This window comes from Staurois parvus, unplaced genomic scaffold, assembly GCF_062004578.1.
Source record: "Staurois parvus isolate SC_StPar_1 unplaced genomic scaffold, SC_StPar_1.0 ptg001032l, whole genome shotgun sequence".
In the NCBI taxonomy this organism is placed as follows: Eukaryota; Metazoa; Chordata; class Amphibia; order Anura; family Ranidae; genus Staurois; species Staurois parvus.
In genome coordinates, this window is record NW_028318828.1 from 1,880,745 (window position 1) to 1,900,978 (window position 20,234).

The 20,234-nt window shown below is 40.5% G+C and overlaps 1 protein-coding gene across 6 annotated transcripts in view; it reads right to left on the reverse strand.

Annotated features, from left to right (window-relative positions):
- Window positions 1-20,234, reverse strand: part of PACS2 (phosphofurin acidic cluster sorting protein 2) — a 1,098,307-nt gene that overhangs the window by 979,451 nt on the left and 98,622 nt on the right. For all 6 annotated transcript variants that reach the window (XM_089657830.1, XM_089657827.1, XM_089657828.1 and 3 more), the window contains exon 2: window positions 3,287-3,374. In XM_089657830.1, coding sequence (XP_089513956.1) covers window positions 3,287-3,374 — 88 coding nt within the window. The remainder of the gene's footprint in view (window positions 1-3,286; window positions 3,375-20,234) is intronic.

A 20,234-nucleotide genomic window follows, 5' to 3' on the forward strand; every position in this document is an offset into this window, starting at 1 on the left:
GAAGCCATCCTCTCTTTAACTTCAGCTTTTTCACAGATGGCATCAAGTTACCATCCAAAATTTGCTGAAATTTTATTGAATCCATTTTTCCTTCTACTTGTGAGATGTTCCCTGTGCCACTGGCTGCAACACAACCCCAAAGCATGATTGATCCAACCCCATGCTTAACAGTTGGACAGAGGTTCTTTTCATTAAATTCTGTGCCCCTTCTTCTCCAAACGTACCTTTGCTCATTCCGGCCAAAAAGTTATATTTTAACCTCATCGGTCCACAGAACTTGTTTCCAAAATGCATCAGGCTTGTCTATATGTTCATTTGCAAAGTTCAAACGATGATTTTTGTGGTGAGGACGTAGAAGGGGTTTTCTTCTGATGACTCTTCCATGAAGACCATATTTGTACAAGTATCTCTTTATAGTGGAATAGTGTACCACAACTCCAGTGTCTGCCAGATCTTTCTGGAGGGATCGTGCAGTCAAACGTGGGTTTTGAATTGTTTTTCTCACAATCCTGCGAGCTGTTCTGTCTGATATTTTTCTTGGTCTTCCAGATCTTGCTTTAACTTCCACTGTTCCTGATGACTGCCATTTCTTAATTACATTCCGAACAGAGGATATTGACATCTGAAAACACTTTGCTATCTTCTTATAGCCTTCTCCAGCTTTGTGAGCGTCAACTATTTTCAGTTTCAGTTTTCTAGACAACTGCTTAGAAGAACCCATGGTGCTGATTGTTGGGGCAAGGTCAGATGAGTCTGGGCATTTAAAACCTTTGAGATTGACATCACCTGGTCTTCCCAGACGATGATTGAGAACAATCCATGACACTGGCAGGTCTCAGCTTTGCAAAGGGGGCAGTGCATGCTATAAATTCTGCAGGGTGCCCAAACTTTTGCAGAAGCCATTTTTTTGTTTTCTGTTATTTTGAAAGTGTAAATGATGGAAATAAAATCTAACTTTTGTTGACATAGTATAAGAATGTCTAATCTGTAATTTGATGGCTTTTGGAGATTTTTCCATCTTTCCTTGGCTTCTTTATGCACATTAATACAAATTTTTAGCTGGGGTGCCCAAACTTTCGATCCCCACTGTACATAAATGGGATACGACAATACGATGGAACTAAGTACTGTGCTTCTTTGTTATTCAACATAAGATCCTCTCTAGCAGTGTTAATTAGTTTTTTCAACTCCTTTTTACATGTCAATGTCGGGTCCTTTAAAATTTTACAGTATGTATCTGAATCACTGAGGATATTTGACATCTCTATAGCCTAAGAAATCCGAAGCTATGAGCATTTCATTACTTCAGTTTCGCAGGATATAAACAGGGCCATTTGTAAATTGGAAAAGCATCTGATCACACCGATCTTGGTTTGACTAGAGAATGTAAGGACAGAAGAGATATCTAGAGTCTGATAGATCCCAGATTTCTCAAAAAAAATATACAACAATGCCCATTAAAGTTATAGGAGATATTTGCATTCCCTGTGATAGCATTAAAGGTGATCAAAAAATAAAAAAGGGACAGTGTACAAATAGAAAAAAAAAATCAAAATAACAAAAAAAAAAAAAACACTGATGCGCACTGATAGGTGGCACTGACAGGCATCACTGATGGGCACTGAAAGCCAGCACTGATACATGGCACTGATAAGTGGCACTGAAAGGCAGCTCAGATGGGCACGGATATGTGGCATTGATGTGGCACTGATGGACACTGACAGCTGGCACTGCTGGGGCTACACTGATCATCAGGGCACACTGCCCCCTCCGCGGAAAGCTAATTACCGGCTCTTCTCTCGAGCTGTCAACGTGACAGCTCAAGAGGAGAGAAATGCTGATAACCGGCATCTCCCCGTTTACACGTGATCAGCTGTGATTGGACACAGCTGATCACATGACCGAGCCGACATCTTCGGCTCTTTCCGTGATCGGTGATAGCTGTGTCCGAGGGAATGGGAGAACATCATATGAGCCAATCACGGCAAGTGATGTATTCTATTAATGAATACAGAGCCTGCTCAGATTGGCTGTGTCAGAGAGGTGGGCTGATGATGTCACAACTTCATTTCATTAATATAATACATCGCTCGCCGTGATTGGCTCAGCGCGGTACACTGTATGTAGCTGAAGCTACCATACAGTATTACCGCACATCCAGCATTCTATACCCGGCGTATAAGACGACCAATTGTTGGGGTATGTTTTTAAGTAAAAAAAGTCGTTTTATACGCCGGAAAATACGGTATCTGTGTAAAATATTTGTGTAAAAAAAAAAATAAATAAATGTTTTTGTCATTTTCCAGAAACTTGTGGGAAAAAAATAAATCTTCCATGGACTCAATATGCCTTTCAGCAGATAGCTTAGGGTGTCTACCTTCCGAAAAGGGGTCATTTGGGAATGTTTGTATTATCCTGGTATTTTAGCACCTCATGAAATGTGATGGGCAGTCTAAGTAAAAGCGGCGTAAATTCTATTATCTATACCATAGTTTATAGATGCTATAACGTTCACACAAAGCAATCAATATACACTTAATGGGATTTTTTTCAACCAAAAACATGTAGCATAATACATTTAGGCCAAAATTTATGACAAAATTTTAGTTTTGGATATTTTTTATGACAGAAATGAAAAAATATTGTTTTATTCAAAACTTTTTTGTTTATAGCGCCAAAACTACAAAGCGCACAGGTGATCAAATACAACCAAAAGAAAGCTCTATTTGTGTGAAAAAAAGGACATAAATTTCACAGCGCAACTGCCAGCTAAACTAGTGCAGCGCTGTATAGCAAAAAAATGGCGTAAATTGCAGTATTATACCATAGTTTGTAGACGCTATAATTTTGACACAAAGCAATCAATATATACTTATTTGGATTTTTTTACCAAATGTAGCAGAATACATTTTGGCCTAAATGTATAACTAACTTTGAGTTTACTATATATTTTTTTAGCCAAAAGTAAAAAATATTGTTTTTCTTCAAAATTTTATTTTTGTTTATAGCGCAAAAAATAAAAAGCGCACAGGTGATCAAATACCACTGAAAGAAAGCTAAATTTGTGTGAAAAAAAAGACGTAAATTTTATTTGGGTACAGCATTGCATGACCGTACAATTATCAGTTGAATTACTGCAGCTCCGAGTAGCAAAAAGAGGCCTGGTCATTAAAGGGGGTAAATCCTCTGGAGGGCAAGTGGTTAACAAGCAAATATTGTTTACAAAAAAAGAAAAGAAAAAAAAAAAAAAACACTATGAACTACTGTTAATAGAATGTGTGCTTACTTGCATTTTTACAGCAATAACCACCGAAATAAGTTCCTTATCCAGTTCTTTTACAACCAGCAGCTTCTTGAGAGTCAGACTGCAGAGCCTAATAAAAAACAAATATAATATGCAGATATTTATTTTGGTTTGCAAACATAAAAAAATTACTTTTGTACAGCCCTCGTCAAGTTTTCAGAATGACATTAATTTACCTGAAAGGCAACACGTGCAGTCATTACTGCTTTGCACAAAAAGGGATTCACAGGCAAGGATATTGCTGCTACTAAGATTGCACCCAAAGTTAATTCAGCAGCGGGTGGCACCACCAGTGCAGAGTTTGCTCTGTAATGGCAGCAGGCAGGTGTGAGGGAATTTGTACACACAGTGAGGCGAAGACTTTTGGAGGATGGCTTGGCGTCAAGAAGAGAAGCAAAAAAGCCACTTCTCTCCAGGAAAAACATCAGGGACAGACTGACATTCTGCAAAAGGTACAGGGATTGGACTGCTGAGGACTGGCCATCAGTCAGGATGTGGCCCAGAAGATGATTAACAGCATGCCGGGGCAAATTGCAGAGGTCTTGAAAAAGAAGGGTCAACTCTTCAAATATTGACTCTTTGCATAAACTTAATGTAATTGTCAATAAAAGCCTTTTGACACTTATGAAATGCTTGCAATTATACTTCAGTATACCATAATAACATCTGAAAAAAAAAAAATAAAAAATTATCTAAAAAACGCTGAACCAGCAGACTTTGCGAAAAGTAATATTTGTGTCATTCTCAAAACTTTTGGCCAAGGCTGTATTAAAGCCCAGCTTCAGCCATGTTGTTATGAATAGGCTGAGGAAGGGGTTAGAAATGTTACAATTAAAATATAAAACATCCTGTCAACCTTCTATATGAATTTAATGACTAACTTCTTAAACTCTGCTAAAGGTAATTTTTTTTTTTTTTTTAAATAAAATATTAAACATGTTAAACTTACCTGCTCTGTGCAATGGTATTGCACAGAGTTGCACTGAACCTCCTCTTCTGGGTTTCCCCATTGGCAATCCTAGCAGCAACTCTTCTTCGCCACTTGCTATGTGGGCACACAGTATGTGCTCACTCTCGAGCTGTGTAGGTCTACGCAGGCACGCTCCACAGACACACAGCGGGGCTGCGGGGAGGAATAGAGGGGAGAAGAGATGCAGCTGTGCACAGCACTGGATCTCTTCTCCCCTCTCTGTCCCTTCACACAGGGAAAGGGTAGGACAGAAAGCCAAAAAAAATTTGTTTACCTTAATGCTAATGCAAAATGGTAAAAAACATTTTGGCTTTAGAACCACTTTAAGCCTCAAGTGAACCCTGTAATACAGTCATGTTGCTCTTTGAAGCTTGCTTTGGCTCCTATTCACATCTGAACATTTTGTAGCTCGAAACTCCAAAAATGTTCAACATCCAAAATCCCATCAGTCAGTCAATCAAGACTGTTCACATGAGCACTCAGAAAGCTATAGCTCGACGCCTGAAGGGTCAAAAGCTACACAGGCTACTTTTGAGGCACATTTGGGTGTTTGTTGCACCATAGACATCAATAGCAATTCCTGAAAGTGCTCAAATGGAGTGTTTTTCAGGTGTATTTCATGCATTTTTGAGCCTGTAAGAACTTTCATTCGGCAAAAAAAAAAAAAAATGCATGAAGCTTACAAAACACACGTAAAGCTTTAGAACTATACTTCTAAAATGCTTGAATATACATGCAAAAACAATGCACAAATACTCAAAAATGCACAAACAGCTATAAATCACTGCACAGCTAAGCATAAGTCTTACGGTAAGGTTTAAAATACCTGTGCTGGGAAGCATCTTGGAGAGTATGACAACTGCTCTCACACCAAAACAGCAGCTCACATCTACAGGTGTAAAATTATATTGTAAAGCGCAGAGCAAACTGTTGGCGCTAAATAAATCCTGTATTATAATAATAATAATAAAAAAATGTCCCCCACCACACACTGCTCCCACAAAAAGCATAGTTTGGGGTGCTAATGTGCTGCTGATTGGAGCGATGTGAAAATGGGTGTTGGACCACTGGAGACATTGGCTGCTGCTTGTGTGTGAGAGTAGGGGTCTTATGCTGGGTACACACAGGACTGATATTGGCTAAAATAATCTGGTACAGTGGAAACCAGCTGACTTTTAGCCTGTATGTACAGCAGTCCAACAGAAGCCAATATCACGACTGGCTTGAATGAGTACGGTGGAAAATCAGCATCTGCCTGGCATTTAATCATCACTTGCAGCCAGCAGCTGACAGTACTAACCAGTGTGCTCTGGTGGGGGGTTGGCAGCCAATCAGAACACAATAGCACAGAGTAGTAGATCACTGTACTAACATCACCTGTATTAGTACAGCGATCTGTCAGATTTTTTTTTTGTTCAGTCCACTGGGTTGAACAACAAAAAATTATAGTGTGTACCAGGCTTTACTCTCCAACGTGCTGCCACAGCACAGGGTGTTTTAACCCCTGCTGCAGGACCTGAGAACTAAAAAAACCTTAGAGTAGCATATAACAAATACAGCGACTTAAATTGGACTTTAAGCAACTTAACTGATAGCCAGGGGCTATAACCACTTCAATAATCTGGCACTTTTACCCCTGTTCTGGACATTAATACTGACATTACTTTATACATAGGCAATTTCTATCCTCATATTGATTAGTAATTCCAAATTAATAATAACCAGCAGTAGGGAACAAATACAAAAAGATAGACTCGACATCTTTAAAAAACACTGTTCTGTTTATTTGGAGCATTTGAAGTTTTTTTATTACACATGATTACGTAGGTATCACATTAATATTACAATTGTACTTTTATGGCAACATAGGCAGGCTAATATCTAATCAGGACTTGAAGGAATGTAAACGTAATGAAAACAGTGCAGTGTGCACAATGAGTGCAGTGTACAATACATAGGGAACGCATACAAAATAGAATATAATTTTATACAGAATTTACAGATTTCCTTTACAATCTCCCCTTTTTTGATCAATATTTTGCATTTTGATCACAGACCACACCTATTATTATTATTATACAGTATTACTATTATACAGCATTTATAAAGCGCCAACCGTTCGCTCAGTGCTGTACATTACAAAGGGAGACAGAACATGCGACAGTACAAAAACAATACAATGTGATACACGAGGGTTCGAGGGCCCTGCTCTTTCGAGCTTACAATCTAGGAGGGAGGGGATAGTGGTACAGGAGGACATAGCTGTGGGGAATGGAGTGGTAGGAAGAGTGGAGGAGGTCAGCAATTAGCAGGGGGTGGGATAGGCTTCCCTGAAGAGGTGGGTTTTCAGGGTGCGCCTAAATTATCACCTTTAACCTGGAACCTCCTTACATTTAGGCGGAACTAGTCCTGGTCTAGAAGGCAATCTACGAGGAAAATATAAACTAATTCGGATAACACTCTTTACTGTGGCCTTTGCAGTAGCATTTTCCACTGGCCAAACATTTGGCCATTCAGAAAACATGTTTATACAGACCAGAGCAAACTCTTAAGATCCTAATTTTGGGCATCTGGATATATCCTTTTGTAAACTCTGGAAGGGATGTTCAGTTATTAGTAACAGCTTGGGTAACAGGTAAAACAAGAAGCACTATACTAAAAAAAACAACTGTGGTGAACCCTGGTGCTATCCCAGGCTCATTTAGTAAGGCAGCTATAACTGCTTCTGACTGACGACACTGCTTCTAATGACACGGTCCATGTGTCAAGCTGAAGGGAAAAGGAAGGGCAGACCTAAAAGATCACCTTTTTCCAAAGTTCTGTTTCATAAGACGTTGCCCCCACGGTGGTCCACTTGTTCTTCTTCTGGGTTCCTTCAAGTTTAATTATTAATCCCAGCTCTACTGGGCTAGAACTAGGGTGGAATCTGTGAGTTGCACAGACCCAGCAAGTGTCCGGAGCTGTAATGCAACATTCTTAGTCGCCTGTTCTGCTTCCAATGTGTGTGTTTTAATTTTAGTATGACTACCTCAGCAAGAAGCTGGAAGGCTGAAGACAGCCAATCAATTAACTTAGCATGCTTGATTGGTTTACCTGCCAAAAGAAAAAAAAAACAATTCTAGCCCTTCAATTGGAACCAAAATCATGTGGCACCCCAAAAGCTCTCAATCTCTACAAACCATATAAATGCATACTCTTTTGATAGCTCACAGGCTTTGCTAAAGCATGGAGCTCTGCTTCTTGAGCTGAGGAAGAAGGATTCAATGACTTTAAATACAGAGTGTCCTTCTGGGTGCTAACTGCAAATTCAGTATGGGTCCCAGCCATCCTTGGTATAAAACCAGGATCAAATCTCCAAAAAAAATCAAATATCTGGATCTTCAGGGAGTGTGTCCTCACTGGGCTCACAGCAGCTGACTCCTAAAACATCAATTTAACACATGTGGTTTTTCTTTGTCTCAAGCCTCCTCCAATACAGGCAATAAGGTGGCTGGATTAAACGGTTTCATTGTTATAAATTTGTATTGCTATTTATGCACAAAATATATTTTGTGAACCCTGCATTAGAGAAATATTTAGTTTATGTTTGCAATAATTGCTGCACAAAATATGGGACCATTAAAGTTGAACAAATGACCGAAATAATGTCCAACTTTGTCTTGTAGCACCTTGCATACAGCTATTGCTCTAATATAGCAGGGTGAACCTGTCATTACTAGGTCCAGCTTGCATGACATACACTATATTGTGAAAAGTTTTAGGACACCCCTCCAAATAATTGGATTCAGGTGTTCCAAACACCTTCATAGCCACAGGTGTATACAATCAAGCACCTAGGCATGCAGACTGCTTCTACAAACATTTGTAAAAGAATAATGCAGGCCATAGATGGGTCGAAAATCGGCCGATTTTTCGGCCGAAAATAAAATCGGCCGATTTTCGGTTCATTAGTGGGCGATTTGGTCGGCCGTTTTTCGGTATTTTGGCCGGTTTTTTTTTCGGTAAAGTTGGAAAAAAATCGGCCGTTTTTTACCGATAAAAAAAATCTGCGCATGGGGGAGGAGGGGGGAGGGAGGAGGGGGGAGGGGGAGGGAGGAGGGGGGAGGGGGAGGGAGGAGGGAGGAGGGGGAAGAAGAAGACGAAGATGAAGAGGAAGAAGAAGAAGAGGATGATGATGATGAAGAGGAAGAAGTAGAAGAAGACGAGGATGATGATGATGAAGAGGTAGAAGAAGACGAGGATGATGATGATGAAGAGGAAGAAGAAGTAGAAGAAGAAGACGAGGATGATGAAGAGGAAGAAGTAGAAGAAGAAGAGGATGATGATGATAAAGAGGAAGAAGAAGTATTAGAAGTAGAAGAAGAAGAGGATGAAGATGATGAAGAGGAAGAAGAAAGAAGAAGAAGAAGAGGATGATGATGATGAAGAGGAAGAAGAAGTAGAAGAAGAAGAAGAGGATGATGATGAAGAGGAAGAAGAAGTGGATGATGATGACGAAGAAGAAGAGGATGATGATGACGAAGAAGAAGAGGATGATGATGATGAAAAAGAAGAAGAGGAGGATGATGAAGAAGAAGAAGAAGAAGAGGAGGATGATGAAGCAGGAGAAGAAGAAGAATGAAAAATTAGAGGAATTCCAGTTTGGCAAAAAGTGTCCCTGCAGAGAGCTCCGCTATTTCTTTGACAGTTCTCTGACAGTTCCTTGGCATTTACAGAGGTTGCAACATTGTATCTATTTGTTTCCGAATAAAAACATCTGTATCCTAAATGGAAATAGATACAATGTTGCAACCTCTGTAAATGTCAAGGAACTGTCAGAGAACTGTCAAAGAAATAGCAGAGCTCTCTGCAGGGACACTTTTTGCCGGCTCTAGACGGGATGAAAATCGGCCGATTTTTTTTTACCATTGATGGTAACGTCGGCCGCTTGAACGACCGATTTTTCGTTTTTTAAAAGAAAAATCTGCCGTTTTTCTCCCCATTTATGGCCTGCATAAGTCACTCTCAGGAGGTCAGTGAATTCAAGCGTGGTACTGTGATCGGTTGCCGCCTGTGCAATAAGTCCATTTGTGACATTTTCCTTGCTACTAAATATTCCAGTCAACTAGTGGTATTATAACAAACTGAAGGCAACTGGGAACAACAGCAACTCAACCACAAAGTGGTAAGCCACGTAAAATGACAGTGCAGGGTCAGCGCATGCTGAAGCGCAAAGTGCGCAGAATTCGTTGACTGCCTGCAGAGTCAATAGCTAAATACCTCCAAACTATGTGTGGCCTTCAGATTAGCACAACAATGCATAAAGAGCTTAATGGAATAGGTTTCCATGGCCGAGCAGCTGTATCCAAGCCTTACATCACCACGTGCAATGCAAAGTGTCAGATGTAGTGGAGTAAAGCACACAGCCACTGGACTCTAGAACAGTGGAGACATGTTCTCTGGAAGGATGAATCACGCTTCTCTATCTGGCAATCCAATGGATATGTCTGAGTTTAGCAGTTGCCAAGAGAACAGTACTTGCCTGACTGCGTTGTGCCAAGTGTAAAGTTTGGTGGAGGGGGGATTATGGTGTGGGGTTGTTTTTCAGGGGCTGGGCTTGGGTGTCAGCATACCAAGACATTTTGGATAATTTCATGCTCCCAACTTTGTGGGAACAGTTTGGGGATGGCCCGTTCCTGTTCCAACATGAGTGCGCAAAGCAAGGTCGAAGCAAAGACATGGATGAGTGAGTTTGGGGTTTAGGAACTTGACTGATCTGCATAGAGTTCTGACCTCAACCCGATAGAACACCTTTGGGATGAATTAGAGCGGAGACTGAGAGACAGGCCTTCTCGTCTGACATCAGTGCCTACCTCACAAATGCGCTTCTGGAAGAGCGATCAAAAATTCCTATAGACACACTCTTTAACCTCGTGGACAGCCTTCCCAGTTGAAGTTGTTATAGCTGCAAAGGGTGGGTCAACACAATATTGAACCCTGAGGACTAAGATTGGGATACCATTAAAGTTCATATACAGTCAGGTCCATAAATATTGGGACATTTACACAATTCTAACATTTTTGGCTCTATACACCACCACAATGGATGTGAAATGAAACGAACAAGATGTGCTTTAACTGCAGACTGTCAGCTTTAATTTGAGGGTATTTACATCCAAATCAGGTGAACGGTGTAGGAATTACAACAGTTTGCATATGTTACTCCCACTTGTTAAGGGACCAAAAGTAATGGGACAGAATAATAATCATAAATCAACTTCCACTTTTTAATACTTGGTTGCAAATCCTTTGCAGTCAAATACAGCCTGAAGTCTGGAATGCATAGACATCACCAGGTGCTGGGTTTCATCCCTGGTGATGCTCTGCCAGGCCTCTACTGCAACGGTCTTCAGTTCCTGCTTGTTCTTGGGGCATTTTCCCTTCAGTTTTGTCTTCAGCAAGTGAAATGCATGCTCAATCGGATTCAGGTCAGGTGATTGACTTGGCCATTGCATAACATTCCACTTCTTTCCCTTAAAAAACTCTTTGGTTGCTTTTGCAGTATGCTTTGGGTCATCGTCCATCTGCACTGTGAAGCGGCGTCCAATGAGTTCTGAAGCATTTGGCTGAATAGGAGCAGATAATATTGCCCAAAACACTTCAGAATTCATCCTGCTGCTTTTGTCAGCAGTCACATCATCAATAAATACAAGAGAAGCAGTTCCATTGGCAGCCATACATGCCCACACCATGACACTACCACCACCATGCTTCACTGATGAGGTGGTATGCTTAGGATCATGAGCAGTTCCTTTCCTTCTCCATACTCTTCCCATCACTCTGGTACAAGTTGATCTTGGTCTCATCTGTCCATAGGATGTTGTTCCAGAACTGTGAAGGCTTTTTTAGATGTCATTTGGCAAACACTAATCTGGCCTTCCTGTTTTTGAGGCTCACCAATGGTTTACATCTTGTGGTGAACCCTCTGTATTCACTCTGGTGAAGTCTTCTCTTGATTGTTGACTTTGACACACATACACCTACCTCCTGGAGAGTGTTCTTGATCTGGCCAACTGCTGTGAAGGGTGTATTCTTCACCAGGGAAAGAATTCTTCGGTCATCCACCACAGTTTTCCGTGGTCTTCCGGGTCTTTTGATGTTGCTGAGCTCACCGGTGCGTTCCATCTTTTTAAGAATGTTCCAAACAGTTGTTTTGGCCACGCCTAATGTTTTTGCTATCTCTCTGATGGGTTTGTTTTGTTTTTTCAGCCTATTGATGGCTTGCTTCACTGATAGTGACAGCTCTTTGGATCTCATCTTGAGAGTTGACAGCAACAGATTCCAAATGCAAATAGCACACTTGAAATGAACTCTGGACCTTTTATCTGCTCATTGTAATTGGGATAATGAGGGAATAACACACACCTGGCCATGAAACAGCTGAGAAGCCAATTGTCCCATTACTTTTGGTCCCTTAACAAGTAGGAGGCACATATGCAAACTGTTGTAATTCCTACACCGTTCACCTGATTTGGATGTAAATACCCTCAAATTAAAGCGGACAGTCTTCAGTTAAAGCACATCTTGTTTGTTTCGTTTCAAATCCATTGTGGTGGTGTATAAAGCCAAAAATGTTTGAATTGTGTCGATGTCCCAATATTTATGGACCTGACTGTATGTGTAAAGGAAGGCATCCCAATTCTATTTGCAATATAGTGTATATCTCAATGGCTTGTTTTTTCCTATCATGCACTTTGCAAAAAGAACTCCAGTTTCATGTTCTAAAAAGATAAAGAACTTTTCCTGGCAATATTATAATTTCTCTTTCTTTGCTCTGTTAATTTTAGTTAAATACTAGAAGTCCTTAGTTTCCATCTTACATATATTTCCAAAGTCACAACATAATATATGACAATACTGTGCGGTCATGCAGAGATGTCCGTAAATCCAAAGTTTTCTTGAGCTTACCACTGCACTTACAAGGAAAAAGGGACATATTTCACAGTTCACACATTTTGTTTTTATTTATTTTTATTTTTGAAATCCAAAACAGAAAAAGTACCAACAATCTGTATAAGAAAAAACAGAAAATCATCAGCCAAATCAAAAAAATGTTAAACTGGCAGCTGCAGATGGCATCTATCCTAACAGGGTGTGTGGGCTTGATGAGATGGGTCTGCAATTTTATTTTTTATTCTCACATCATGGACCACACATCAAGTTACTATAAGACCTTTAGATTTTATTTTTATAGTAAAGGTTCTCATGTATCCCATCCATTTAGGCTCTGTGTTAAGTGTTAAGGCAGCTGCAATATATCCACCTCATGTTAATCTAAAGTAACCCCATATTCACCTTATTAGAATGTAAGCTTTTAAAGGCAGGACCCTCTTAATACTTTTGCTTTGCTGAGCAAACTGTTAGTGCTATATAAATCCTGTATATTAATAAGATTTATAATAATAATTACAGATTTTCCCAATAACCTATATTCCGTTTCCAACTAAAGGTTGTCTAAACCAATTAAAATCTATATCATTAAAAAAATTGTTAACATCATACTAGAAATGAATACTTGAGTGACAATCTCAAGTCAGTCAAGTAGCAGAGGGGGTTGTTAATCAGTTTCAGAAGCTTTGGTGTTAATGAAATTAACAACAGGTGCACTAGATGGGCAACAATGAGACGACACCCAAAATAAGAATGATTTCACAGGTGGAGGCCACCGGCATTTTTTTCTCTGCTCATCTTTTCTGTTTTTCACTAGTTTCGCATTTGGCTAGGGTCAGTGTCACTACTGGTAGCATGAGGCGATACCTGGACTTTACAGAGGTTGCACAGGCAGTCCAACTCCTCCTGGATGGCAAATCAATTGACAGAAGGTTTGCTGTGTCACCCAGCACAGTCTCAAGAGCATGGAGAAGATTCCAGGAGACAGGCAGTTACTCTAGGAAAGCTGGACAGGGCCGCAGAAGGTCCTTAACCCATCAGTAGGACTGGTATCTGATCCTTTGTGCAAAGGAGGAAAAAGGATGAGCACTGCTAGATCCCTACAAAATTACCTCCAGCAGGCCACTGGTGTGAATGTCTCTGACCAATCAGAAACAAACTTCATGAGGGTGGCCTGAGGTCCCAATGTCCTCTAGCCGGCCCTGTAGTTACTGCCCGACACCATAGAGCTCGATTGGCATTTGCCATTGAACACCAGAATTAGCAGATCCGCCACTGGCACCCTGTGCTTTTCACAGATGAGAGCAGGTTCACCCTGAGCACACGTGACCAACATGAAAGGGTCTGGAGAAGCCGTGGAGAACGTTATGCTGCCTGTAACATCGTTCAGCATGACCATTTTGGTGGTGGGTCAGCGATTGTCAGGGGAGGCAAATCCATGGAGGGACGCACAGACCTCTACAGCCTAGACAATGGCACCCAGACTGCCATTAGGTATCAGGATGAAATCCTTGGACTCATTGTCAGACCCTATGCCTGTGCAGTGAGTCCTGGATTCCTCTTGGTGCACGACAATACCCAGCCTCATGTGGCAAGAGTATGCAGGCAGTTCCTGGAGAATGAAGGAATTGATACCATTGAATGGCCCCCATGCTCCCCTGAACTAAATCCAATAGAATACCTCTGGGATATCATGTTTCAGTCCATCCAATGCCACCAGGTTGCACCTCAGACTGTCCAGGAGCTCAGTGATGCCCTGATCCAGATCTGGGAGGAAATACCCCAGGACACCATCCGTCATCTCATTAGGAGCATGCCCCGATGATGTCAGGCATGCATTCAAACACATAGGGGCCATACAAACTACTGAGTACCATAATAAAAGTCTTAATAATGAGGCGCTTGAAATTAATGTAGCAATAACCAGATAGAACAACAACTGAGATATGTTCATAGAGTGTTCATATGTGGTACACTTAAGTCCGCACGACAGAAGGTATTCCAATACGGTAGAAATCACATGGTGCAAAAAAGTCCCAGATGCTCCGTGAAAGGATAGTACAATAATGCACTTACCAGAAGTACATACAAACTGGGCGTTGTATGCAACAAATCCGTGAGGTCATCAAGGTCTGGTCACTAGTATGGCGCCATCTAGGGCTTGTAGTGGGTTCCCAGGAATGGTGTCACTCACGCTTGGGGGCCACATCAAACTCACCAAAGGGTCCAACGTCGTCCAGACTCCTGCAGCTGCTCCACCTTAAATGGCTCGAAACATAACGAGCCCGGGAGGCAAAATAGTGCTGATAGTGTAGTAACGTTTATTTAGGGATCCAAAAACAACAATAAACTGCAGGACACTCACATGTAGCACAGCATTGGCTTAAGGTATATCCCCATAAGGAAGCAATAAATCATAAGGTTGGCGTCAAATTGAGGGATTCCCCTGACATGTTTCGTGCGGGTTGCACGTTATCAAAGGGGTGAATCCTCTCAATGAGACGCTCTTCTGAAATACATATTGCCGCGCATGCGCAGTGACCGCTACGCGTGACCGCGCATGCGCGAGTGACGTCACACGCCGCGGCCATATTGGAGCCAGCCTGTATCGAGAGACACAGTGCCAACCAGCCAGCCATCCTCCCTGCAGACTCGTCTCCCCCCGCCGCCACTGCGCAAGCACAAGCAGACGCAGCCGCAGGGAGGACTGTCACAATAGATAGGATGCAGAGAGGAACAGTCAAGGGGTTAAACACTATACCTCACGGCAATAGAATACATCCCCCAATCACGGGAACACACAAACCGAGCTGCATTAACATAACGCCTATGCAACAGGGTATGTGGCCCAAGAACCGAACAGACGGACTCCATTTTATTAAAGCCCCTCTGTATATGTACTCATTAATATTTCACAGGAATTATATTATTCTCCATTCCCGTGAGTATATCTTTCTCAAGCTGAATCATCTTATATGGGCATATAAAACCTATTTTGTCCTACAGTAAAGTATCAAGCAATAAAATCAACTTATAAAATCAACATATAAAATATGCAATAATCCTAAAAATCCAATGTATATGATAAAGTAAAACATTAGTTATAACAAACATACAAGAAACAAATAAGAATTAATTCATAAAAACATATGCGATAATAACTCCTGTTAAAGAGTAGGAAATGACACCGCCTTAAATAGTGTCATTAAAAAATCTAAAACATAATGTAAAATTCATATATTAGCATATATTTGGTATTTGCTAAATACCAATATATGCATAATACTTGGTAGTAAAACATATGATCAGATGGAGGCTTAAAAATTATTTAATTTCAAATGGGCCGTATTCAACTATTGTCTATGAAACAATTTATGTCCAAATCCACATTCAAGCCATGTGGGGATAAGGACTTCATGTCCACTATCCATTTCGTTTCAAGTTGAGACACGGCCCTTCTCTTATGTCCCCCTCTCCAGTGCGGTGTAATAGAATCAATGGCAGTAAACTTTAGTAATGAGGGGTCTCTATCATGATAGTCCCTGAAATGCTTAGAAAGTGAGTGGTACTTGAAACCCTTCTTAATGTTATTAAAGTGTTCCCTTAAACGGTCCCTCAAGCGTCTTGTGGTCCGTCCAATATACTGAAGCCCACAAGAGCATTCCAAAAGATAGACCGTATGCGTGCTGTTGCATGTGACTAGTGGTCGTATAGTGTAGCTCCTCCCCGTCACATTTGATTTAAATTCTTTAATTTTTGTTTTGCGTATCCCATTATATCGACAGGCTATGCATTTATTGCATGGGTAAAAGCCCACTAAACCAAAGGTTGAAGACATGTTTTTTGGTGGGTCCACCACATTAGGAGCAACCGTGAGTCGTAGTGGTGTGGATTTCCGAAAAGAGATCTCAGGAAATGCTGGGATCACCTCACCCAAAACCGGGTCACTTTTCAGGATATCCCAATTTCTTCTGATCACCTTCGCTACATCCCTATACTGAATAGAAAAATCCGTAATAAACAGGCAAAATCTGTCAGGTCTGACTTTCTTAATTGCTGTTAGAAGATTAGCCCTCTCCATGTGACCAACTTCATTAATGGCCCGATCCAGAGTGTTTATATCATAACCTTTCTCCACGAATCTGTGTTTGAGTACACCTGCCTGGTCTAAGTAGTCTGATATATTCGTACAATTCCTCCTTATTCTAAGGAACCGTCCTTTTGGGATATTACCCAACCAGGTCGGGTGATGGCAACTGTCCATTGGAATAAACGCATTCCTATCTGTTTTGTTTTTTTTTTTTTTATTTTATACCTTAAGCCAATGCTGTGCTACATGTGAGTGTCCTGCAGTTTATTGTTGTTTTTGGATCCTTAAATAAACGTTACTACACTATCAGCACTATTTTGCCTCCCGGGCTCGTTATGTTTCGAGCCATTTAAGGTGGAGCAGCTGCAGGAGTCTGGACGACGTTGGACCCTTTGGTGAGTTTGATGTGGCCCCCAAGCGTGAGTGACACCATTCCTGGGAACCCACTACAAGCCCTAGATGACGCCATACTAGTGACCAGACCTTGATGACCTCACGGATTTGTTGCATACAACGCCCAGTTTGTATGTACTTCTGGTAAGTGCATTATTGTACTATCCTTTCACGGAGCATCTGGGACTTTTTTTGCACCATGTGATTTCTACCGTATTGGAATACCTTCTGTCGTGCGGACTTAAGTGTACCACATATGAACACTCTATGAACATATCTCAGTTGTTGTTCTATCTGGTTATTGCTACATTAATTTCAAGCGCTGCATTATTAAGACTTTTATTCTGATTATTGAGGTGCCGTAGTATGCCTTTTTATGCTAGCAGCTTTTCCTACTAATTTTTCATTTTTAAGTTGTCATATCGAGTTGCGCTCATTCCAATCTGTTAAGTTAATACTGAGTACCATGTTGAGTTGCTGCAGTGAGATTTCAGCAAAATGAACTAGCCTGCTGCATCATTTTTCCACTTTGATTTTCGGGGTTTCTTTGCATTCAGTCCTCTCTAGGTTGATCATTTTAATTTTCATCAAACGATGGGGCATCTTTATGTTCCTAACACATTGCCCAGTCCATATCAGTATAGATATCCAGCATAATATTTCTCCCCAATGAGATCTGATGTGTTTTCAAAGTGTTCCTTTAATTTTTTTGAGCAGTGTATAGCACAAGTTTTATGGGACTACTCCATTCACAATTGTATGGACTTTTACTGTTTTAGGATTGATTTATATATTTTTTCAGATTTGAGGATTGCTGAAAACATACACAACATCAGATAACAGACATTGGCGATTACTCACAGATAAACTATTTGTGATAGCACAGCATTTATTCTTTTCTACACATTCAAGTTATTTTTTTTTTCTCTCAAAATTGCTTATTCTTCCCTTGTTGCTTTTCTTTTTCATGAAACTTCTCCAGAATGTTTAAATTATTTTGGTAGCAGTTGCTCAGAAGATTAAAATGCTACAGCAAGCTATTTTTAGCAAGTTGTTCATGGGTTATGAAAAAAAAATCAAAACAACAAATGACTGACAATTTTCAAGACAACAAAACCGCCTTTCACTCCTTGGCTTCCTTTGTTCAGAAAATGGGTTTTGGGGCAGAGGCCATCAATTACATCACTTTGCTTTCTTTACAAATTAGAAAAAGAAAGGCCGTGTTCTGTTCTGCTTAAGAACAATGGTTTGTACCACAGACTGCTACAGAGAGCCCCTTCCTACTTTCTCTTCTTATCCTTGCATTTTCCATCAATCACCCCATTTGTTTCCTTTCCTCTTCCCTTTTAGTTCTCATTTTCTCCTTATCAGTAAAAAAAAAAAAAAAAAAAAATATGAAGCACATTGTCTTAGCAATATAGAACCTGCTAGATATTATTCCACTCAGATTGTTAATGCTGGCCTTTTTCAATTATATATAATGTTAACAATTATTCAGCATATGCCATCCTGTTTCTTGTGCTAATGGACAGTTATGACCTCAAAAGATATGCCATCGATGTCAAAGATGTTACCTGTTTAGGTTTTCTACAAGTCAATTTGAAAGAAATAATGGATTGTTTGGCTTTTGTGTTTTAGGTGAAAAGCAGCTTATTCTGTTGATGTTTCTTCCTAAAAACAAAAGTCATTTAGTGACTAAAAGCTCATAGGGATTCAAAAGGTACTCAATTTCTTGTAAGAATCCTTTTTTGGTGTGCTCTGCAGGCATAGTAATAGGAGTGGGTTAACGGGACCATCATAATTTGGTGGTAAACGTTAAGAGAAATCTCCATTATCTCCTTTTTATTAACAAATGAAAACTGGCCCAAACCAGTAAAAAAATATATATATATTTTTTTTAATTCAGTTGAATATTTCTTGCTACTACCAAAACCTACCACCAAAGAGCAATCCCAAAATAAATGTTCCTGCTCCTGACGATTGCAGAGATTCCACATATGTGTATGTTATTTGAGGTTTGTATCCGTAGTAGGGCCCAGAAACAATAGTGTGCATTTTGCATTTGTTATCCTATCTAAAATACACTGACAATAACCAACACAGATTAACAAAAAAAATAATAAAAAATTCTCAAAAAAAAATCCTGCTCAAAATATATTTGCAGCAATCGTGCCCACAGAGATGGACGCAGACCTCCATTTTGTGAAGAATTTTCCATGTTGTCTCACCTCTCTCCCTCCCAAAGCAGGCTTTCTCTTCCAATCATCCCCCTCCCTCTCTGTTGAGTGACATGTGGTCAGTGCGTGTTTGCAGAGATCACAGGCACCAAACTCAGTGGGAGGGTGTCCTGGCTATAAAACCTCACTAGCTAGGTGCCTAGTTGTCTGTGAGCTGTGCAATCTGGGATATCGTAAAAGCATAAACCAAGCCCTTCACTGGAGTTCAAAGACACTCCAGAGAAGGCATAAAACAAGACACTACATCCAACATCCATTTTCCCCTATGATTTCATATCTTGGAGTATGAAGGACTTACATAAAAACCAGGCATATATTCCGATAGGTCACACCGCTTAGCTGGCATATATAGAAAAGCAGAAAATTATATCTCCTGAACCATTCACGCAAATATTTTATATCTAACCATTCCGCAGATGCGTCTGCATATTAATCTACTAGTGGCACGGCTGCTAAATGCCCCAAGGAAAAGTTATGGGCCATAAAATAAGCTATGAGGGATTTTTGTTATAGCTTGGGTCTCCGCCCCAACACCCCCCCCCAAATGAGGCAATTGGCTCTCTGCTGTAAGGAGACACCCTGCCGAGATCCTAGAAAAGGGCTGTTATGCTTGGAGTGGGGTGTATGAGAGAGAAAAGAAGAGTCTCCTGTGTTAACATCAAAACGGACAGTAGAGACCAGAAATCCTTTTGACTTATGAAACTTTAAGCTGCTTACACCAAGGCTGATTGGCAAGTATTTTAACACTCTAAATTCCTGTTATCTCTTTGCTGTGCTATTGTTCTCTGTATATTTATATATATATATTGGTGACATCTTTTTCTGTAAATATTTTTATTGCACCTTTTTGACCTTGTAATAATAAATCTTTCCTTCTGAAAGTGTTGAACTGTTTCTATAGCTCTTTAATGCAAACAACGAATTCATGCGGCTGAAGAGCGTTACTGTGTGTGTTTAACCCTCTGTATAACCTGCCTGTGGTGACAATGGTATACAGACGATTATTTCAACCATCATAGTGTTATTGCTGATATTGTCGAGTTTCCTCTTTCTCTGTACAAAAAGGAGGTGGTGGCAGTGTGAAGGGTTAATTGCGTAATTAACCTGACCTAGTAACAATCACGCTCAGGCTGCAGGTACATCGATTGTGGTCCATTAGCTGGAAAATCGTTGTGCAGGATGCAGCTGGGCGTGGCATTGTTACGCACATAACATCGCGGTTTTAGATTGGCTAGTTCTTCAGTCACGAGTTCGGTGAGAAGGGCTGGGGTCTGACGTTGCGATCGTCACAATATTGACCATGGCCTTTGA